This window comes from Armigeres subalbatus, unplaced genomic scaffold, assembly GCF_024139115.2.
Source record: "Armigeres subalbatus isolate Guangzhou_Male unplaced genomic scaffold, GZ_Asu_2 Contig296, whole genome shotgun sequence".
NCBI classification, from domain to species: Eukaryota; Metazoa; Arthropoda; class Insecta; order Diptera; family Culicidae; genus Armigeres; species Armigeres subalbatus.
This window is the reverse complement of record NW_026943037.1, coordinates 44,651-67,417: the sequence shown is the minus strand read 5'-3', so window position 1 is coordinate 67,417 and position 22,767 is coordinate 44,651. Positions and strand designations below refer to the sequence as shown.

The following is a 22,767-nucleotide window of genomic DNA, read 5'->3' as shown; positions in this document are numbered from 1 at the left end:
CTCCTTTCCAAGAGGCTCAGGAAGCCTCTTTTCAAGAGCTCAGGAAGCCTCCTTTCAAGAGAGCTCAGGAAGCCTCCTTTCAAGAGGCTCAGAGCCTCCTTTCAAGAGGCTCAGAAGCCTCCTTTCAAAACCTCCTTTCAAGAGGCTCAGGAAGCCTCCTTTCAAGAGCTCAGAGCCTCCCTTTCAAGAGGCTCAGAGCCTCCTTTCAAGAGGCTCAGAGCCTCCTTTCAGAGGCTCCAGAAGCCTCCTTTCAAGAGGCTCCAGAAGCCTCCTTTCAAGAGGCTCAGAAGCCTCCTTTCAAGAGGCTCAGAGCCTCCCTTTCAAGAGGCTCAGAGCCTCCTTTCAGAAGCTCAGAAGCCTCCTTTCAAGAGGCTCAGAAGCCTCCTTTCAAGAGGCTCAGAGCCTCCTTTCAAGAGGCTCAGAGCCTCCTTTCAAGAGGCTCAGAGCCTCCTTTCAAGAGCTCAAGCCTCCTTTCAAGAGGCTCAAAGCCTCCTTTCAGAGGCTCAGAGCCTCCTTTCAAAAGAGCTCAGGAAGCCTCTTCCAAGAGCTCAGAAGCCTCCTTTCAAGAGCTCAAGCCTCTTTTCAGAGCTCAGAGCCTCTTTTCAAAGGCTTAAAGCCTCCTTTCGATAAACAGAGCCTCCTTTCGATAGGCTTGGAAGCCTCCTTTCAAAGGCTCAGAGCCTCCTTTCAAGAGAGCTCAGAGCCTCTTTCAAGAGCTCAGGCCTCCTTTCAAGAAGGCTCCAGAGCCTCCTTTCAAGAGGCTCAGAAGCCTCCTTTCAAGAGCTCAGAAGCCTCCTTTCAAAACCTCCTTTCAAGAGGCTCAGAAGCCTCCTTTCAGAGAGCTCAAAGCCTCCTTTCAAGAGCTCAGAAGCCTCCTTTCAAGGCTCAGAGCCTCCTTTTCAAGAGGCTCAGGAAGCCTCCTTTCAAGAAACTCAGAAGCCTCCTTTCAAGAGCTCAGAAGCCTCCTTTCAAAGAGCTCAAGCCTCCTTTCAAGAGCTCAAAGCCTCCCTTTCAAGAGCTCAGAGCCTCCTTTCAGAGGCTCAAGCCTCCTTTCAAAAGCTCAGGCCTCCTTTCAAGAGGCTCAGAGCCTCCTTTCAAAGAGCTCGGAAGCCTCCTTTCAAGAGCTCGAGCCTCCTTTCAACAGGCTCGGAAGCCTCCTTTCAAGAGGCTCGGAAGCCTCCTTTCAACAGGCTCGGAAGCCTCCTTTCAAGAGGAATTCCCGGAGGAACTTCCGGAGGAATTCTCGGAGGAATTCCCGGAGGTACTTCCGGAAGAATTCCCGGAGGAATTGTGGGAGGAACTTCCGGAGGAATTCCAGGAGAACTTCGGAGGAATTCCCGGAGGAACTTCGGAGGAATTCCTGGAGGAACTTCGGAGGAATTCCCGGAGGAACTTCGGAGAATTCGGAGGAACTTCGGAGGAATTCCCGGAGGAACTTCCGGAGGAATTGCCGGAGGAACTTCCGGAGGAACTTCCGGAGGAATTCGGAGGAACTTCGGAGGAATTCCCGGAGGAACTTCGGAGGAATTCCCGGAGGAACTTCGGAGGAATTCGGAGGAACTTCCGGAGGAATTCGGAGGAACTTCGGAGGAATTCGGAGGAACTTCCGGAGGAATTTGGAGGAACTTCGGAGGAATTCCCGGAGGAACTTCGGAGGAATTCGGAGGAACTTCGGAGGAATTCCCGGAGGAACTTCCGGAGGAATTCGGAGGAACTTCGGAGGAATTCCGGAGGAACTTCGGAGGAATTCCAGAGGAACTTCGGAGAGAATTCCAGAGGAACTTCGGAGGAATTCCAGGAGGAACTTCGGAGGAATTCGGAGGAACTTCGGAGAATTCCAGGAGGAACTTCGGAGGAATTCGGAAGGAACTTCGGAGAATTCCCGGAGGAACTTCGGAGAGAAATTCGGAGGAACTTCGGAGGAATTCCCGGAGGAGGAACTTCGGAGGAATTCGGAGGAACTTCGGAGGAATTCGGAGGAACTTCGGAGGAATTCCCGGAGGAACTTCGGAGGAATTCGGAGGAGCTTCGGAGGAATTCCCGGAGGAACTTCGGAGGAACTTCGGAGGAATTCGGAGGAACTTCCGGAGGAATTCGGAGGAACTTCCGGAGGAATTCGGAGGAACTTCCGGAGGAATTCGGAGGAACTTCCGGAGGAATTCCAGGAGGAACTTCTGGAGGAACTTCGGAGGAATTCCCGGAGGAACTTCGGAGGAATTCCCGGAGAAACTTCGGAGGAAGAGGCTCAGAGCCTCCTTTCAAGAGGCTCAGAGCCTCCTTTCAAGAGGCTCAGGCCTCCTTTCAAAGAGCTCAGAGCCTCCTTTCAAGAGGCTCAGAGCCTCCTTTCAAGAGGCTCAGAAGCCTCCTTTCAAGAGGCTCAGAGCCTCCTTTCAAGAGGCTCAGAGCCTCCTTTCAAGAGGCTCAGAAGCCTCCTTTCAAGAAGGCTCAGAGCCTCCTTTCAAGAGAGCTCCAGAAGCCTCCTTTCAAGAGCTCAGAAGCCTCCCTTTCAAGAAGCTCAGAAGCCTCCTTTCAAGAGGCTCAGAAGCCTCCCCTTTCAAGAAGCTCAGAAGCCTCCTTTCAAGAGCTCAGAAGCCTCCTTTCAAGAGAGCTCAGGAAGCCTCCTTTCAAGAGCTCAGAAGCCTCCTTTCAAGAGGCTCAGAAGCCTCCTTTCAAGAGAGCTCAAAGCCTCCTTTCAAGAGCTCAGAAGCCTCCTTTCAAGAGCTCAGAAGCCTCTTTTCAAGAAGCTCAGAAGCCTCACTTTCAAGAAAGAGCTTGGAAGCCTTCTTTCATGAGGCTTGGAAGCCTCCTTTAAAGAGGCTCAGAAGCCTCCTTTCAAGAGAGCTCAAGCCTCCTTTCAAGAGAGCTCACAAGCCTCCTTTCAAGAGAGCTCAGAAGCCTCCTTTCAAAAGCTCAGGCTTCCTTTTCAAGAGGCTCAGAAGCCTTCTTTTAAGAGGGTCAGGCCTCCTTTCAAGAGGCTCAGGAAGCCTCTTATTCAAGAGAGCTCAGAAGCCTCCTTTTCAAGAGCTCAAAGCCTCCTTTTCAAGAGGCTCAAAGCCTCCTTTTCAAGAGAGCTCAGAAGCCTCCTTTTCAAGAGCTCAGAAGCCTCCTTTTTCAAAGCTCAGAGCCTCCTTTTCAAGAAGCTCAGAGCCTCCTTTTCCAAGAGATCAGAGCCTCCTTTTCAAGAAGGCTCAGAAGCCTCCTTTTCAGAGCTCAAGCCTCCTTTTCAAGAAGGCTCAGAAGCCTCCTTTCAAGAAGCTCAGAGCCTCCTTTTCAAGAAACTCAGGAAGCCTCCTTTTCAAGAAGGCTCAGAAGCCTCCTTTTCAAGAAGAGCTCAGAAGCCTCCTTTTCAGAAGGCTCAGAGCCTCCTTTTCAAGAGGCTCAGGCCTCCTTTCAGAGAGCTCAGGCCTCCTTTTCAAGAAGGCTCAGGAAGCCTCCTTTCAAGAGGCTCAGAAGCCTCCTTTCAAGAGGTTCAAGCCTCCTTTCAAGAGCTCAGAAGCCTCCTTTCAAGAGAGCTCAGAAGCCTCCTTTCAAGAGCTCAGAGCCTCCTTTCAGAAGAGCTCAGAGCCTCCTTTTCAAGAGGCTCAGGAAGCCTCTTTTCAAGAGAGCTTGGAAGCCTCCTTTCAAGAGCTCAGAAGCCTCCTTTCAAGAGCTCAGAGCCTCCTTTCAAGAAGGCTCAGAAGCCTCCTTTCAAGAGGCTCAGAAGCCTCCTTTCAAGAGGCTCAGAAGCCTCCTTTCAAGAAGCTCAGAGCCTCCTTTCAAGAACTCAAGCCTCCTTTCAGAGGCTCAGGAAGCCTCCTTTCAAGAGAGCTCAGAGCCTCCTTTCAAGAGCTCAGAAGCCTCCTTTCAAGAGAGCTCAGAAGCCTCCTTTCCAAGAGAGCTCAGAAGCCTCCTTTCAAGAGCTCAGAAGCCTCCTTTCAAGAGGCTCAGAGCCTCCTTTCCAAGAAGCTCAGAAGCCTCCTTTCAAGAGCTCAGAGCCTCCTTTCAAGAGCTCAGGAAGCCTCCTTTCAAGAGCTCAAGCCTCCTTTCAAGAGCTCAGAAGCCTCCTTTCAAGAGCTCAGAAGCCTCCTTTCAAGAGCTCAGAAGCCTCCTTTCAAGAGAGCTCAGAAGCCTCCTTTCAAAGGCTCAGAAGCCTCCTTTCCAAGAGAGCTCAGGAAAGCCTCCTTTCAAGAGGCTCAGAGCCTCCTTTCAAGAGCTCAAGCCTCCTTTCAAGAGGCTCAAGCCTCCTTTCAAGAGGCTCAGGAAGCCTCCTTTCAAGAGAGCTCAGAAGCCTCCTTTCAAGAGGCTCAGAAGCCTCCTTTCCAAAGAGGCTCAAAGCCTCCTTTCAAGAGCTCAGAAGCCTCCTTTCAAGAGCTCAGAAGCCTCCTTTCCAAGAGGCTCAGAGCCTCCCTTTCAAGAGCTCAGGAAGCCTCCTTTCAAGAGCTCAGAAGCCTCCTTTCAAGAGAGAGCTCAGAAGCCTCCTTTCCAAGAGCTCAAGCCTCCTTTCAAGAGGCTCAGAGCCTCCTTTCAAGAGGCTCAGAAGCCTCCTTTCAAGAGAGCTCCAGAGCCTCCTTTCAAGAAGAGCTCAGGCCTCCTTTCAAGAGGCTCAAGCCTCCTTTCAAGAGGCTCCAGAAGCCTCCTTTCAGAGGCTCCAGGAAGCCTCCTTTCAAGAGGCTCCAAGCCTCCTTTCCAAGAGAGCTCGGAGAATTCGGAGGAATTCGGAGGAACTTCCAGAGGGATTCCCGGAGGAACTTTCGGAGGATTTGTTGGAGGAACTTCAGGAGGAATTCCCGGAGGAACTTCGGAAGAATTCGGAGGAACTTCGGAGGAATTCGGAGGAACTTCCGGAGGAATTCCCGGAGGAACTTCGGAGGAAATTCGGAGGAACTTCGGAGGAATTCCCGGAGGAACTTCGGAGGAATTCCCAGAGGAACTTCGGAGGAATTCCCGGAGGAACTTCGGAGAATTCCCGGAGGAACTTCCGGAGGAATTCCAGAGGAACTTCAGGAGGAATTCCCGGAGGAACTTCGGAGGAATTCCCAGGAGGAACTTCGGAGGAATTCCCGGAGTTCGGAGGAACTTCGGAGGAATTCCGGAGAACTTCCGGAGGAATTCCCGGAGGAACTTCGGAGGAATTCGGAGGAACTTCGGAGGAATTCCAGGAGAACTTCGGAGAATTCCCGGAGGAACTTCGGAGGAATTCCGGAGGAACTTCGGAGGAATTTGGAGGAACTTCGGAGAATTCCCGGAGGAACTTCGGAGGAATTCCCGGAGGAACTTCGGAGGAATTCCCGGAGGAACTTCGGAGGAATTCCCGGAGGAACTTCGGAGGAATTCGGAGGGAACTTCCGGAGGAATTCGGAGGAACTTCGGAGGAATTCCCGGAGGAACTTCGGAGGAATTCCGGAGGAACTTCGGAGAATTCGGAGGAACTTCCGGAGGAATTCGGAGGAACTTCCGGAGGAAATTCCCGGAGGAACTTCGGAGGAATTCCAGGAGGAACTTCGGAGGAATTCGGAGGAACTTCGGAGGGAACTTCGGAGGAATTCCCGGAGGAACTTCAGGAGGAATTCGGAGGAACTTCGGAGGAATTCGGAGGAACTTCGGAGGAATTTCCCGGAGGAACTTCGGAGGAATTCGGAGGAACTGGGAGGAACTTCGGAGGAATTCAGGAGGAACTTCAGGAGAATTCCCGGAAACTTCCGGAGGAAGAGGCTCAGGAAGCCTCCTTTCAGGAGCTCAGAGCCTCCTTTCAAGAGGCTCAGGCCTCCTTTCAGAGGCTCAGAGCCTCCTTTCAAGAGGCTCAGAGCCTCCTTTCAAGAGGCTCAGGCCTCCTTTCAAGAGGCTCAGAGCCTCCTTTCAAGAGCTCAGAAGCCTCCTTTCAAGAGGCTCAGGCCTCCTTTCAAGAGCTCAGAGCCTCCTTTCAAGAGGCTCAAGCCTCCTTTCAAGAGCTCAGAAGCCTCCTTTCAAGAGCTCAAGCCTCCTTTCAAGAGGCTCAGGAAGCCTCCTTTCAAGAGGCTCAGAAGCCTCCTTTCAAGAGCTCAGAGCCTCCTTTCAAGAGGCTCAGAGCCTCCTTTCAAGAGCTCAGAGCCTCCTTTCAAGAAGGCTCCAGAAGCCTCCCTTTCCAAGAGCTCAGAAGCCTCCTTTCAAGAGGCTCAGAGCCTCCTTTCAAGAGCTCCAGAGCCTCCTTTCAAGAGGCTCAGAGCCTCCTTTCAAGAGGCTCAGAGCCTCCTTTCAAGAGGCTCAGGAAGCCTCCCTTTCAAGAGGCTCAGAGCCTCCTTTCAAGAGGCTCAGGAAGCCTCCTTTCAAGAGGCTCAGGAAAGCCTCCTTTCAAGAGAGCTCAGAGCCTCCCTTTCAAGAGGCTCAGAAGCCTCCTTTCAAGAAGGCTCAGAGCCTCCTTTCCAAGAGGCTCAGGCCCTCCTTTCAAGAGGCTCAGAGCCTCCTTTCCAAGAGGCTCAGGCCTCCTTTCAAGAGGCTCAGAAGCCTCCTTTCAAGAGGCTCAGAGCCTCCTTTCAAGAGCTCAAGCCTCCTTTCAAGAGGCTCCAGAAGCCTCCTTTCAAGAGGCTCAGGCCTCCTTTCAAGAGGCTCAGGCCTCCTTTCAAGAGGCTCAGGAAGCCTCCCTTTCAAGAGCTCAGGCCTCCTTTCAAGAGCTCAGAGCCTCCTTTCAAGAGAGCTCCAGAAGCCTCCTTTCAAGAGCTCAGAGCCTCCTTTCAAGAAGAGCTCAAGCCTCCTTTCCAAGAGGCTCAGGAAGCCTCCTTTCAAGAGGCTCAGGAAGCCTCCTTTCAAGAAGAGCTCAGAGCCTCCTTTCAAGAGGCTCAAGGCCTCCTTTCAAGAGGCTCAGGAAGCCTCCTTTCAAAGAGCTCAAGCCTCCTTTCAAAAGCTCAGAAGCCTCCTTTCAAGAAGCTCAGAAGCCTCCTTTCCAAGAGGCTCAGAAGCCTCCTTTCAAGAGGCTCCAGAGCCTCCTTTCCAAAGGCTCAAGCCTCCTTTCAGAGAGCTCAGAAGCCTCCTTTCAAAGAGCTCAGAGCCTCCTTTCAAAGAAGCTCAGGAAGCCTCCTTTCAAGAGCTCAAAGCCTCCTTTCAAGAGAGCTCAGAGCCTCCTTTCAAGGCTCAAAGCCTCCCTTTCAAGAGACTCAGGAAGCCTCCTTTCCAAGAGGAGCTCAGGAAGCCTCCTTTCAAAGAGAGCTCAAGCCTCCTTTCAAGAGGCTCAGAGCCTCCTTTCAAGAAAGCTCAGAAGCCTCCTTTCAAGAGGCTCAGAGCCTCCTTTCAAGAGAGGAAACTCAGAAGCCTCCTTTCAAGAGGGCTCAGAAGCCTCCTTTCAAGAGAGCTCAAGCCTCCTTTCCAAGAGGCTCGGAAGCCTCCTTTCAAGGCTCAGAGCCTCCTTTCAAGAGGCTCGAAGCCTCCTTTCAAGAGGCTCAGAAGCCTCCTTTCAAGAGAGCTCAGAAGCCTCCTTTCAACAAGCTCAGAGCCTCCTTTCAAGAGAATTCCCGGAGCAACTTTCGGAGTAATTCTCAGAGGAAACCAGGAGGAACTTCAGGAAGAATTCCCAGAGAATGCCGGAGGAACTTCGGAGGAATTCGGAGGAACTTCAGAGGAATTCCTGGAGAACTTCGGAGGAATTCGGAGGAACTTCGGAGGAATTCCCGGAGGAACTTCGGAGGAATTCCCAGAGGAACTTCGGAGGAATTCGGAGGAACTTCCGGAGGAATTGCCAGAGGAACTTCCGGAGGAACTTCCGGAGGAATTCAGGAAGACTTCGGAGGAATTTGGAGGAACTTCGGAGGAATTCCAGGAGGAACTTCGGAGGAATTCGGAGGAACTTCGGAGGAATTCGGAGGAACTTCGGAGAATTTCGGAGGAACTTCAGGAGGAATTCCAGGAGGAACTTCGGAGGAATTCCAGGAGGAACTTCGGAGGAATTCGGAGGAACTTCGGAGGAGGAATTCCCGGAGGAACTTCGGAGGAATTCCAGGAGGAACTTCCGGAGGAATTCGGAGGAACTTCGGAGGAATTCGGAGGAACTTCGGAGGAATTCGGAGGAACTTCGGAGGAATTCCCAGGAGGAACTTCCGGAGAATTCGGAGGAACTTCGGAGGAATTCCCGGAGGAACTTCGGAGGAATTCGGAGGAACTTCCGGAGAATTCGGAGGAACTTCGGAGGAATTCGGAGGAACTTCGGAGGAATTCGGAGGAACTGGGAGGAATTCCCGGAGGAACTTCGGAGAATTCCCGGAGGAACTTCAGAGGAATTCGGAGGAACTTCGGAGGAATTCCCGGAGGAACTTCAGGAATTCCCGGAGGAACTTCGGAGGAATTCGGAGGAACTTCGGAGGAATTTGGAGGAGCTTCGGAGGAATTCGGAGGAACTTCGGAGGAACTTTGGAGGAACTTCGGAGAATTCAGGAGGAACTTCGGAGGAATTCCCGGAGGAACTTCGGAGGAATTCGGAGGAACTTCCGGAGGAATTCCGGAGGAACTTCGGAGGAATTCAGGAGGAACTTCCGGAGGAATTCGGAGAACTTCGGAGAATTCGGAGGAACTTCAGGAGGAATTCCAGGAGGAACTTCTGGAGGAACTTCGGAGGAATTCGGAGGAACTCGGAGAATTCCCGGAGAAACTTCGGAGGAAGGGCTCAGAGCCTCCTTTCAAGAGGCTCAGAGGAAGCCTCCTTTCAAGAGGCTCAGAGCCTCCCTTTCAAGAGGCTCAGGCCTCCTTTCAAGAGGCTCAGGAAGCCTCCTTTCCAAGAGGCTCAGAAGCCTCCTTTCAAGAGGCTCAGAGCCTCCTTTCAAGAGGCTCAGAAGCCTCCTTTCAAGAGGCTCAGAGCCTCCTTTCAAGGCTCAGAGCCTCCTTTCAAGAGGCTGGAAGCCTCCTTTCAAGAGGCTCAGAAGCCTCCTTTCAAGAGCTCAGGAAGCCTCCTTTCAAGAGGCTCAGAAGCCTCCTTTCAAGAGCTCAGAAGCCTCCTTTCAAGAGGCTCAGAGCCTCCTTTCAGAGGCTCAGAGCCTCCTTTCAAGAGGCTCAGAGCCTCCTTTCCAAGGCTCAGAGCCTCCTTTCAAGAGCTCAGGCCTCCTTTCAAGAGAGCTCAGAAGCCTCTTTTCAAGAGAAACTCAGAAGCCTCCTTTCAAGAGCTTGAAGCCTTCTTTCATGAGGCTTGGAAGCCTCCTTTAAGAAGGCTCAAGCCTCCTTTCAAGAGCTCAAGCCTCCTTTCAAGAAACTCTGAAGCCTCCTTTCAAAGAGGCTCAGAGCCTCCTTTCAAAAAGCTCAGAAGCTTCCTTTCAAGAGGCTCAGAAGCCTTCTTTAAGAGGTCAGGAAGCCTCCTTTCAAGAGGCTCAGAGCCTCTTTTCAAGAGGCTCAAGCCTCCTTTTCAAGAGCTCAAAGCCTCCTTTTCAAGAAGGCTCAAGCCTCCTTTTCAAAGAGCTCAGAAGCCTCCTTTTCAAGAGCTCAGAAGCCTCCTTTTCAAGAGGCTCAGAAGCCTCCTTTTCAAGAGCTCAGAAGCCTCCTTTTCAAGAGCTCAGAGCCTCCTTTTCAAGAAGGCTCAAGCCTCCTTTCAAGAAGGCTCAAGCCTCCTTTTCAAGAGAGCTCAGAGCCTCCTTTTCAAGAGGCTCAGAGCCTCCTTTTCAAGAGGCTCAGAGCCTCCTTTCAAGAGGCTCCAAGCCTCCTTTCAAGAGCTCAGAAGCCTCCTTTCAAGAGGCTCAGAAGCCTCCTTTTCAAGAGGCTCAGAAGCCTCCTTTTCAAGAGGCTCAGAGCCTCCTTTCAAGAGGCTCAGAAGCCTCCTTTCAAGAGGCTCAGGAAGCCTCCTTTCAAGAGGCTCAGAAGCCTCCTTTCAAGAGGCTCAAGCCTCCTTTCAAGAGGCTCAAGCCTCCTTTCAAGAGGCTCAGAGCCTCCTTTCAAGAGGCTCAGAAGCCTCCTTTCAAGAGGCTCAGAAGCCTCCTTTCAAGAGGCTCAGAGCCTCCTTTCAAGAGCTCAGAAGCCTCCTTTCAAGAGGCTCAGAGCCTCCTTTCAAGAGGCTCCAGAAGCCTCCTTTCAAGAGCTCAGAGCCTCCTTTCAAGAGCTCAGAGCCTCCTTTCAAGAGCTCAGAAGCCTCCTTTCAAGAGCTCAGAGCCTCCTTTCAAGAGGCTCAGAGCCTCCTCAAGAGGCTCAGAGCCTCCTTTCAAGAGGCTCAAGCCTCCTTTCAAGAGGCTCAGAGCCTCCTTTCAAGAGGCTCAGGAAGCCTCCTTTCAAGAGGCTCAGGAAGCCTCCTTTCAAGAGGCTCAGGCCTCCTTTCAAGAGGCTCAGAGCCTCCTTTCAAGAGGCTCAGGCCTCCTTTCAGAGGCTCAGGCCTCCTTTCAAGAGGCTCAGAGCCTCCTTTCAAGAGGCTCAGAGCCTCCTTTCAAGAGGCTCAGAGCCTCCTTTCAAGAGGCTCCAGGCCTCCTTTCAAGAGGCTCAGAGCCTCCTTTCAGAGGCTCAGGAAGCCTCCTTTCAAGAGGCTCCAGAAGCCTCCTTTCCTTTCCAGAGCTCAGGAAGCCTCCTTTCAAGAGCTCAAGCCTCCTTTCAAGAGCTCAGGAAGCCTCCTTTCAAGAGGCTCAGAGCCTCCTTTTCAGAGGCTCAGAGCCTCCTTCACAGAGGCAAGAAGCCTCCTTTCAAGAGGCTCAGGCCTCTTTCAAGAGGCTCCAGGCCTCCCTTTCAAGAGGCTCAGGCCTCCTTTCAAGAGGCTCAGAGCCTCCCTTTCAAGAGGCTCAGAAGCCTCCTTTCAAGAGGCTCAAGCCTCCTTTCAAGGCTCGGAAGCCTCCTTTCAAGAGGCTCCAAGCCTCCTTTCAAGAGCTCAGGCCTCCTTTCAAGAGGCTCAGAGCCTCCTTTCAAGAAGCTCAGGAAGCCTCCTTTCAAGAGAGCTCAGAGCCTCCTTTCAAAGAGCTCAGAAGCCTCCTTTCAGAAGAGCTCAGAAGCCTCCTTTCAAGACTCAGAAGCCTCCACCAAGAGGCTCAGAAGCCTCCCTTTCAAGAAGGCTCAAGCCTCACTGAAAACTCAAGCTTCCTTTCAAGAGCTCAGAGCTCCTTTCAAGAGGCTCAAGCCTCCTTTCAAGAGCTCAGAAGCCTCCTTTCAAGGCTCAGAGCCTCCTTTCAAGAAACTCAGAAGCCTCCTTTCAAGAGCTCGAAGCCTCCTTTCAAGAGGCTCGGAAGCCTCCTTTCAAGAGGCTCAGAAGCCTCCTTTCAAGAGGCTCAGAGTCTCTCCTTTCAAGAGGCTCAGAAGCCTCCTTTCAAGAGGCTCGGAAGCCTCCTTTCAAGAGGCTCAGAAGCCTCCTTTCAAGAGGCTCAGAAGCCTCCTTTCAAGAGGCTCAGAAGCTTCCTTTCAAGAGGCTCGGAAGCCTCCTTTCAAGAGGCTCGGAAGCCTCCTTTCAAGAGGCTCGGAAGCCTCCTTTCAACAGGCTCGGAAGCCTCCTTTCAAGAGGAATTCCCGGAGGAACTTCCGGAGGAATTCTCGGAGGAATTCCCGGAGGAACTTCCGGAAGAATTCCCGGAGGAATTGCCGGAGGAACTTCCGGAGGAATTCCCGGAGGAACTTCCGGAGGAATTCCTGGAGGAACTTCCGGAGGAATTCCGGAGAACTTTCCGGAGGAATTTGGAGGAACTTCCGGAGGAATTGCCGGAGGAACTTCGGAGGAATTCCCGGAGGAACTTCGGAGGAATTCCTGGAGGAACTTCGGAGGAATTCCCGGAGGAACTTCGGAGGAATTCGGAGGAACTTCCGGAGGAATTCCCGGAGGAACTTCGGAGGAATTCGGAGGAACTTCGGAGGAATTCGGAGGAACTTCCGGAGGAATTCAGGAAGGAACTTCGGAGGAACTTCGGAGGAATTCCCGGAGGAACTTCGGAGGAATTCCTGGAGGAACTTCGGAGGAATTCCCGGAGGAACTTCGGAGGAATTTCGGAGGAACTTCCGGAGGAATTCCCGGAGGAACTTCGGAGGAATTCCCGGAGGAACTTCCGGAGGAATTCCCGGAGGAACTTCGGAGGAATTCCCGGAGGAACTTCGGAGGAATTCGGAGGAACTTCGGAGGAATTCCCGGAGGAACTTCCGGAGGAATTCGGAGGAACTTCGGAGGAATTCGGAGGAACTTCGGAGGAATTCCCGGAGGAACTTCGGAGGAATTCGGAGGAACTTCCGGAGGAATTCCCAGAGGAACTTCCGGAGGAATTCGGAGGAACTTCGGAGGAATTCCCGGAGGAACTTCGGAGGAATTCGGAGGAACTTCCGGAGGAATTCGGAGGAACTTCGGAGGAATTCCCGGAGGAACTCGGAGGAATTCGGAGGAACTTCCGGAGGAATTCGGAGGAACTTCCGGAGGAATTGGAGGAACTTCCGGAGGAATTCCCGGAGGAACTTCGGAGGAATTCGGAGGAACTTCGGAGGAATTCGGAGGAACTTCCGGAGGAATTCCCGGAGGAACTTCGGAGGAATTCCCGGAGGAACTTCGGAGGAATTCGGAGGAACTTCCGGAGGAATTCCCGGAGGAACTTCCGGAGGAATTCCGGAGGAACTTCGGAGGAATTCGGAGGAACTTCGGAGGAATTCGGAGGAACTTCCGGAGGAATTCGGAGGAACTTCCGGAGGAATTCGGAGGAACTTCGGAGGAATTCGGAGGAACTTCGGAGGAATTCCCGGAGGAACTTCGGAGGAATTCCGGAGGAACTTCCTGAGGAATTCCCGGAGGAACTTCGGAGGAATTCCCGGAGGAACTTCCGGAGGAATTCCCGGAGGAACTTCGGAGGAATTCCCGGAGGAACTTCGGAGGAATTCGGAGGAACTTCGGAGGAATTCCTGGAGGAGCTTCCGGAGGAATTCCCGGAGGAACTTCGGAGGAACTTCGGAGGAATTCCCGGAGGAACTTCGGAGGAATTCCAGGAGGAACTTCGGAGAATTCGGAGGAACTTCCGGAGGAATTCCCGGAGGAACTTCCGGAGGAATTCCCGGAGGAACTTCCGGAGGAATTCCCGGAGGAACTTCTGGAGGAACTTCCGGAGGAATTCCCGGAGGAACTTCCGGAGGAATTCCCGGAGAAACTTCCGGAGGAAGAGGCTCGGAAGCCTCCTTTCAAGAGGCTCGGAAGCCTCCTTTCAAGAGGCTCGGAAGCCTCCTTTCAAGAGGCTCGGAAGCCTCCTTTCAAGAGGCTCGGAAGCCTCCTTTCAAGAGGCTCAGAGCCTCCTTTCAAGAGGCTCAGAAGCCTCCTTTCAAGAGCTCAAGCCTCCTTTCCAAGAGCTCAAGCCTCCTTTCAAGAGGCTCAGAAGCCTCCTTTCAAGAGGCTTGGGAAGCCTCCTTTCAAGAGGCTCGGAAGCCTCCTTTCAAGAGGCTCGGAAGCCTCCTTTCAAGAGGCTCGGAAGCCTCCTTTCAAGAGGCTCGGAAGCCTCTTTTCAAGAGGCTCGGAAGCCTCCTTTCAAGAGGCTTGGAAGCCTTCTTTCATGAGGCTTGGAAGCCTCCTTTAAAGAGGCTCGGAAGCCTCCTTTCAAGAGGCTCAGAAGCCTCCTTTCAAGAGGCTCACAAGCCTCCTTTCAAGAGGCTCGGAAGCCTCCTTTCAAAAGGCTCGGAAGCTTCCTTTCAAGAGGCTCGGAAGCCTTCTTTTAAGAGGGTCGGAAGCCTCCTTTTCAAGAGGCTCGGAAGCCTCTTTTTCAAGAGGCTCGGAAGCCTCCTTTCAAGAGCTCAGAGCCTCCTTTTCAGAGGCTCAGAGCCTCCTTTTCAAGAGAGCTCAGAAGCCTCCTTTTCAAGAGCTCAGAAGCCTCCTTTCAAGAGGCTCAGAAGCCTCCTTTTCAAGAGGCTCAGAAGCCTCCTTTCAAGAACTCAGAAGCCTCCTTTTCAAGAGCTCAGAAGCCTCCTTTTCAAGAGCTCAAGCCTCCTTTTCAAGAGGCTCGAAGCTTCCTTTTCAAGAGGCTCAGGAAGCCTCCTTTCAAGAGGCTCAGAAGCCTCCTTTTCAAGAAGGCTCAAGCCTCCTTTTCAAGAGGCTCAAAGCCTCCTTTTCAAGAGCTCAAGCCTCCTTTTCAAGAGGCTCAGAAGCCTCCTTTTCAAGAAGGCTCAAGCCTCCTTTTCAAAACAGAAGCCTCCTTTTCAAGAGGCTCAGAAGCCTCCTTTTCAAGAGCTCAGAAGCCTCCTTTTCCAAGAAGCTCAAGCCTCCTTTTCAAAGAGGCTCAGAAGCCTCCTTTTCAGAGGCTCAAGCCTCCTTTTCAAGAGGCTCGGAAGCCTCCTTTCAAGTGGCTTGAGCTTTTTTAGATTTCGTTGGAGTCCTGAATTTTTTGGGAGTCTAGAGTGGTTGTGTGACGGTTCAAGCTTTATTATTTCTCTAAAGCATTGAACAGATTTCATTTCGGCCGTTACACCGACTCAAATTTTGGTCTAGATAAGAAAAAACAGAATAGTGGGTAGCACGTTTTGTAAAATCGACCTGGATATTTTAATCGTAGAGATAAATGTGATATAAGAAAATCCATACCTATTTGATGTAAAAACGATTAACCAAGCTTTATTATACAAATAAAATGTAATGCAAGCACTGATTTGCACTTTGGCTGTAGTAAAAAAGATAATGTTTGATTCTGATGACTCCTTACTGTTAAATGCTTCCATCTTATCTTCATAATATCATATCTAACCACCGGTGCTACCAATCAAGTCTCATAAATTTGATTTACGACATCGATGCTCGCCCTCGGTTCTGCAGGAACGATCTCCTCAATATGATCGCGATCACCTATGATCGACGGCCACCGTCGCGCGGCTGATCGACCGCGTGTGGTGGTTCATAAAATAACGTCTTAATAGGATGATTTTTCATGTGTACATACATAGTCGATGATCGGCCGATGATTGCGCTTTCCGGTTCATGCTTAACCTCTCCTTCCTAATCGACAGCTCTTTGCCTTTCACGGAGCTAATTATTTATGCAATTTTATTGGCAGATAAACCGATAGCGCGGCTATGATGCGATGGATGATGCTGACCGGGGGGCTTTCTAGTCCGACAACCTGCTTTCCGCAAAGGAACGAATATACTTATTTCTATTGGCAATGTGTTTTCGTTATGTTCCGTTGCGGTAAGTTGGCGCACCTCCGTCGCCCCGTTGTGTAAGTTGATTGACTATGTTGTCCGGTGACGATCATGAGTGGTCAAGTTGGATGATGAGATGGCCGACGGAGATGTGATGAGTCGGTGGGAAGATCGTCGTTTTATGGTACATCATGCTCCCGGTAAGGTCGTTCCAATTGCAGCACAAACTGGAGATTGGGAGAAAGGATATAGGAGAGATTTTACGATTGGTTTATAAATCGAATATAGGCTTATTATGACCAAGGATCACGAATAGAAATTAATATTTTATTTTTTAGTTTTATACAATAAGAAAACAAAGTTCTTCTGGGACGAGAATAAACGGGACATAAGGCTGAAAAAGTAAAATTTTATATAAGGCTGAAATAACTTTCTTTATTAAGGAGACTTTCAGCCCTAGCCTGGCTAGTCTCCGGCAAAACACAGAAAAATCGTGAGAAACCGTTTTAGTGGAAAATTTCACATTTGACGTTAATATGGGCACAAACATAAATGATCCGCAACCTTCTTGCGACTTCTTGTTGTTTTTCAATTTTATATGGATTTCTCATTTTTTAGTTAGTACAGCTCAATAAATTTGGAGGTAACATAGAAAGGAACAAGACTTTATTGTTCTTGGTTCTTGTATTTGGTTTTTGATTATTGCAAAGATTACTTTATTATTCTCCCTTTTTCATCTTCCCTCTTTTTTCTTTCTTTTTCCTTTTTACTTTTTCAACCCTTCCCAGTTTCTTCTTCCTGTTTCTTTCTTCCTTTATTGTTCTACCTTCTGTCTTCTTAGTTCTTCCTCCATAGTTCTACTTTCTTAATTCCTTATTCATTGATCCCATTTCCTTCTTCCTTCTGGGCTTTTCTTCTCTCTACCTTCTTCCTTTCTGTCTTTTTTCCTTTACCTTCTTCCTTTTCCTGGTTTCTTCTTGCTTTTTTTTTCTTATTCCTTTTTCTCTATGCTTTCTTCATTCTACCTTCAATTATTTCATAATTTTTTCGTCTTTATTCGTCCTTCCTTCTTCTTTTTTTTCTTCATTCTTCCTTGTCCCTTGTTCCTTCATTTTTCTATCTTCTTTCGTTCTACTTTCTTCTTCCTTAATTTTTTCCTTTTTTCTTCTTTCTTTCTTCTACTCTTTTTTAAATTTTGGTTCCTCCTTCTTTCTTCTTTCTTCATTCATCCATCTTTATCCTACCTTCTTCTGTCTTCCTTCTTCCTTGTTTCTTCTTACATCAACATTGTTCCTTCTTCCATCTCTGTCTTACTTTTTTCTTCTTCCTGCTTTTAGGTTCTTTCTTCAATCTTTCATCGTTATTCCTTCTCCATTCTTCCATCTTCTTCATTTTGTTTTCGTCCTTCCTTCTTCTCTTTGCAATTTTATTCTTTACTCTTTATTCTTTATTCTTTACTCTTTATTCTTTATTCGTTATTCTTTAATCTTATCGCTTTATTCTTCTATTCTTCCTTGAGTCGCCACGAGTATCTTGGTCTATACCCTTTCCCTTTACTAACTGTTGATAATAAGATGATATCGATTGTAAATATCATAAAGTCTCGGCTCCGTTAAGTGTTATACACGCCTGAGCCTGTCAAATAAACGCAATAGATAAAAAAATTCTTCTATTCTCCTTTATTTTTTATTCTCTATTATTTATTCTCTATTATCTATTCTATACAGAGTTTGAATCCTGAAGAGAATTAAAAAAAATCTCTCACTTATCGTGTCTGTATACATATACGATATGTAGCATTGTAACATACCGTGAGAGACTCTTTCGCAAGCCGTCATGATGAAGCACTGATTCGGAGGCCTATAACTCATGATAAATTTCTTTTATAAAGCTCTTAACTTGGGGAGCACTGGTTCTGATGATGCATTTCAACTTGTTCCACATAGCTGCGCAATCCGCAACACGGAATGAGCGAAAATCATCTTTTTCTGTGGAGGCTGCCTATCCGATTCTTTGTTCTCGCACTTGTTTACAAGTTTGATAAATTTGTTATCATGGCTTGATATGATTCGGAATAGTTTTGTCTTTCTTTTATCGTTGTTCGTTATCTATTGAGAGCGTTTACTGCAATCCCTGATTCTATATTCTGTATTCTTTATTCTTCATTCTTTATTAATTATTCCTCATTCTCGACTCATATGGTTGGGATTCATTTCATCCCATCAATTTCAGCCTTTAGATACATTTCAGCCTCGATATTTCCATGAGTCGATGGTCCCTTCAATATCGCTCATGGAGGTTTGACTGTACTTAAATGCGAGTGAATTTATGTCTGCCTAACCTCTCATCGCAGTCGAGCACGTCCCGTCAGCGACCATCAACCATCCCGGTCCTGCGTTTGAGTTGAGAGACGGGGTCTTCCGAACTCCTACAGGCAAGTACGTTGTTATTACGAACAATTCTTTGTCTGAATCGAATTCCAGTGGAACTTCGTCAATACAAACAAAGTCTGCTGCTAACAGAACACCGGGATGCTTCAGTGTCACAAGTCCTAAGGAAGCCCCTATTCCCCCCATCGCAGTCGAGCCCCTCCTGCCAGCGTGCAGCAGCCGTCCCGGTCCTGCGCATGGGAAGGGAGACGGGGTCTTCCGAATTCCTATTAGCAAGTACGATCAATCAACCACCGCCTTTCTTCCTGATATTATCCCGATTTCTGGAGCAACAGCCTCTTGTCCGAAACCGCACGTCACTATGTACTATTAGAACGTTAGCGGAATGAATGTTCTAGTGGAAGATTGTCGACTAGCGGTCGTGGATAATTGTTACGATATCATAGTTCTGGCCGAGATTTGGCTAGATTCTCGCACAATTTCGAGCTATATTTTTGGAACTGGGTACGAGGTTTTTCGATGTGTAACAGCAGGAAATCGACAGAAGGTGGCATCATAATCTCTGTAAGTTCTAGGCTGAAGGCATCAGTAATCGAAGACGATTCGTTTAACAACGTGAAGCAGGTTTGGGTATAAACTATTTGTTTGTGCGGTGTACATTCCTCCACACCGAACTCGAGACTTGGAGCTAGAGGTAGGGCTAGAGGTAGATTAGATTTGCTTAATTTCATCATGAATCAAATCGAACTGATTGCTCAGTTCGATAGGAGAATAATTATTTCTAATGTTAGAGTTAGAAAGAATATCTGAAATCTCCAGCTTTCTTCTATTTTTTCCGCGCTTTGGCAGGACGGTCTTCAGGGTTGTTACGACTACGCGGATTTCGCGATTTTCGCGGATTTCGCGGTTTTCATGGATTTGGCGCGGATTTACATAACGATTTTAGGGTTTCGCGCGGATTTGGCGCGGATTTAGTTTTAGGTGGAAATTTAATAAATAAAATGCTAAATCTAAGGAAGTTTATTTGAAAATTAGTTTGATGCCTATCTATAGATGGGCTTTATTTTCTTTTACAATGGTGTTGAAAAAAAATTTACGTTTCAAGGTTATTTAACATTATTTTTCGGATATGTACAAGTCCTTATTTAATGGCATTGTATTACACTCTCAAGCATTATTAAAACAAATGTTATGAGGAGAGATACGCCACTTGTTATCATTTTTAATCCATTCTAAATCACGACGCACACTAACCATGTTGTCTATTGAAGGACATGAACGCCCATTTTCATCTTGTCAATTTCTTTGTAATTCCAAAATGTTTGTCAATTTCTAATTGGTTGTTTCTTTTACGATGAACCACTCAGCATGATATATTATATCATTCTTCAAAAGTAGTCAAGAATTCTTTCATAATATTGGAACATTTTATATTTCCTTTATAACATTCATCTAGAACGAATAAGGGTTTATACAACAATTGAAAACATAAAAATGTTCTGTGATTTAATGCAGATGTCTCATTTTAATAAGTTCTTCCGCAGAAAGTCGATCAAAAATTAGAAAATGATTCTCAGTTATTTCTGGCGGGTTTTTTATGATGTTTTCGGTTAACTCCGATTTTACAGGATTACCAACAAAAAACAAAGAAAATTCCTAAAGAATTTTCCACAAGGACCCTATGGTGATCCTTGTAGAAATTCCTTGCAAATTAAATTGCACAGCGTAAAAAGGATTTCTGCAGCATTAAAAACCCGAAAAATTATAAATACAATTTTGGAGGAATTTCCTGGAGCGGTGACCTCAGGAATGACTATAGAAAATCGAAAAGAATGCCGCCTTGAATTTACAAAAGAGTTATAGCGATAATCACAGAAATTTCTTTGATAATTTCTCAATAATAGAACCGGGAGTTTTTCCGCAGGAAGTCACCAATCAATTTTAGCAAGAATTTCTAAAGCGATTTCCGCAGTAATTCATGGAAGGATTTCTGCAAGTAAGCTCTGAAGATTTTCCGCAGGTTATTTGTGGAGAGTTTACTTGAAGTCATGATAAAATTCTTAAATGAATTACAAAATAATTTCCCAGGAATTTTTGTAAGAATACTCGGAGGAATTCCACAGATAATTTGGAGCGACTTCTGTACTTCAGCAGATTTAAGGGCAGTTGGATTTCAGCAAACATTTCTATGAAAATTTCGGAGGATGACCCGCAGAAATTTCTGAGATGAATCTGCGCACGAAAGATAAATTCCAGTAAAAATGGTCAAACATATTTCTGCATGAACTTTTAAAAAAGCTTGTTACAAGAATTGAAGGAGAAATAACGGACTAATTTCTGTTGGAGTTTACGCAAATTATTCTGCCGTATTTCCAAAGAAATTTCTTCTGAAATTTCTAAAAATATTCCTCTGGAATTTTTGCAGAGGCGCCTCGTCCATACGTTCTACCTGTTCATGGAACAGGTAACCATTTTTAGTTCAGAAGTAGGAAATTAATTTCTTTGCAATTATTTATTAGGGCAAATAATTTACCCAGTAATTTTTTTTAAACAAAGTTTCACGTAATATCTCCAATGGTGGTTTTATATCTAACGAAAAAAAAAAATGCGTAGACAGATCAACTCAACGCCACATGCTTGGCATACAGTCGAATTGCAGCTAAATATGTGTTTCTCCGACACACGACACCAGATCACATAGAAAGCTTTTCCCAGTTGTACGATTTATAATGAAGAACCAACAGCAGCGCTGCCAGAAGTCAAATTTAATGTTTTGCGCCATGACAAATGGTTTGAAATGATTTCCTCCTTGGTATATTGCGCTGTTCACACTAAATCGAACAGCACAGTTTGAAAGTGTGACGGTGTCGATTACAATGGATTTTGACATCGATAAATGGCAGACGAAAGCAAACGGTGTGAGAACCACGTGCTTTTGTTTTAAACATTTTCTTCTGACATTTTCGCATTTTGCAACTTTTTCCATTTTCTCCTTCTAAATCAGGGCTGCCCAACGTACGGCCCGCGGGCCGGATGCGGCCCTTAGCTCCATTTTCTGTGGCCCGCGGCGTGTGATAAAAAATACTTCATAACCGGCCCAAAAGATTTTGTGTCTGGCTCGGGAAGCTCCTTCTTATTATTTATTGAAAAAAAAAAGTAATTTATTACTAATTAAAAAAAAAACCTTTCCAGGACGGAAAACTTGTTAGGGAATGCATATGGGCTGTTGTTGATATGGTGTGCTCTTAAGAAAAAGCCTCATTCAGTAGTATTTATTTATCGTAAAGCATTAGAGTTTTCACAAAAGGCTTGAAAACTACGTTCCATGAAAAAGCCACCTGCTTCTGAATCTGCCTGCTTACCTGATATAGACATGAGGAAAGCTATTGAGACCTGTATGGAGGAGCTTGAAAATCTTCTTGAAAAACTTAAGGCCTAACAACTGACAGAGCACCGGCAATGACGGGAAAGAACACGGGCGTTGTGACAACTGAAAATCAAAGAATTTTTGTTTATCTGTTAATTGATTGTTAATCAGTCACAAAAGTTAATTTGATTTATTTCTCTGCACATTAAATTTATCACAAAAATATTTATGTGAAAAACGATCAATATTCGTGATGTTGCGACGAACCAACTTAACCTCCAAAATATTAAAAAAAGAGATCGACTGGAAGATTTGTTCTGGATTTTTTTTTGCTTTTTCAGTCCCATGTATTCAAAACTCACCGTTTTGAGATCCTCCAAATTATGTTGACGAAAATTGAAGCATAACACCAATGCCCAGGCTGCATGTTTCTGAATGAGTGAGTGGCCTGGCCTTTATAGTAGCTGTCACCAAACATCTCAATGACTTTAACATAAAGCTGCAAATCAGGTATCACGTCGAACTTTTATTATCCAACATGCAAACTATTGTAACAATTGGTTGTCGAAAATTTATACATCTCTTCAATCCTGTAGAAAACAGTCGAAGCCTTTCAACAAAAATATTCAAGCCTATTCGCTATTTTTTTAGAACACAGTTCCTCAACATCGTTTATTGATGTGAATAATATGTTTGGAATGTTTCAAATTGAGGTAAATGACCTCCAAAGCGCACGCAAAAAAGCGTTCCCGAATTCATGAACCAGCAAAAATACACCGTGCTTTAATTCATGGATTCAGGAACATAAATCACGTTTTTCAGAACGTTTCAGAAAACGTGACTGTATTCCCGAATCCGTGACTGTGGTTCCTGAAAAAATTAGTTCACGAATTCATGAATGCTTTTTTTGCGTGCATGCTTAAATTAAAATTTCAGAAAGATACATCTTTCGTAAGATATTTTCTTTTCTCAGAAGTACATATCCACAACTCTAATCAATAATGAAAACAGAAAAAAAGTAATTGTTGATCTTTATTATGTGCTTGCGAAATTCGATCACCGATTGCGAAATCAATATGCGTCGAGTATTGGAAGGAAGCCAACAATTCCATGATAAAGATAAAGATAAAGAAAATAAGCACACCAAAAAATGTTAAAACTGAATTGAATCGTGCTTAGTTTTTCTTCAAAACAATTTAAGTCATTCTGTAAAAAAAAAATATTTTGGTTATTTTGAAAATGAATAAAAAATATGTACCGAATATTCTCTGGCCCGCCAGCAAGTGGCCATTTTGAAAACTGGCCCGTGGCTTGAAAAGGTTGGGCAGGCCTGTTCTAAATGATGGCCAAGGTTGCCAGTTGTGCAGTTTTCATAATTATTTCCTTCAGAAAGTAATATGATTTAGTAGGATTTGCGAAAAAGAATTCGGCAACTGTGTACACGCAATAAAAAGTGTAATTAACGAAGTGCAACGATAATCCATGTTTCAAAACAAACTGCAATACTCACTCGTTCTCCGCGCCCAGAGAGAGAGAACCAGCGTGAGCGTTGCCAGCTTTCTCCGTTTTTTCACGTCATCCTCTTTCGCATGCGAAGCAAGCACGTTTAGATGCAAGATCTGCTATGCTGCGCAGGAGTCCAACCCGTTCGACGCGCTGCGAGAACAATCAACGACGCGACGTACTTTCGGTTAGACTCGGTCGAAGTGTCGGACTGTGCTTTGCCGAAAGGCGCGCGTTTGATTTTTCAAAAGAGACATCAAATAATGCTTTTTTACGAATACTCAGAATTAATCAATATAGAGAAAACTAAATTCACTAAATTTGAAAAATTAAATAACTGGAAAACATTTCTTCTAAATGTGACAACAGCTTTTAAATGTGACTCATTGGTCGTCACAATCTCGGGTTGTAAAAAGGATTATACTAATAATAATTAATATTATTTCTTTCATAACAAAAAAATATGTGATAGTTTAAATATTAGCGGCGATAAGTCCCAAAATTTTGACAGTGGCGGAAAAGCCGATT

The 22,767-nt window shown here is 46.7% G+C and overlaps 1 protein-coding gene across 1 annotated transcript in view; it reads right to left on the bottom strand.

Annotated features, from left to right (window-relative positions):
• Positions 1 to 14,428: 14,428 nt before the first annotated feature.
• Positions 14,429 to 22,767, bottom strand: part of LOC134203926 (uncharacterized) — a gene marked incomplete at its 5' end in the record, with an annotated part of 52,984 nt that continues 44,645 nt past the window's right edge. Inside the window, one exon of the mRNA XM_062678760.1 lies at positions 14,429 to 15,206. Within this exon, the coding sequence (XP_062534744.1) occupies positions 15,169 to 15,206 (38 nt within the window). The remainder of the gene's footprint in view (positions 15,207 to 22,767) is intronic.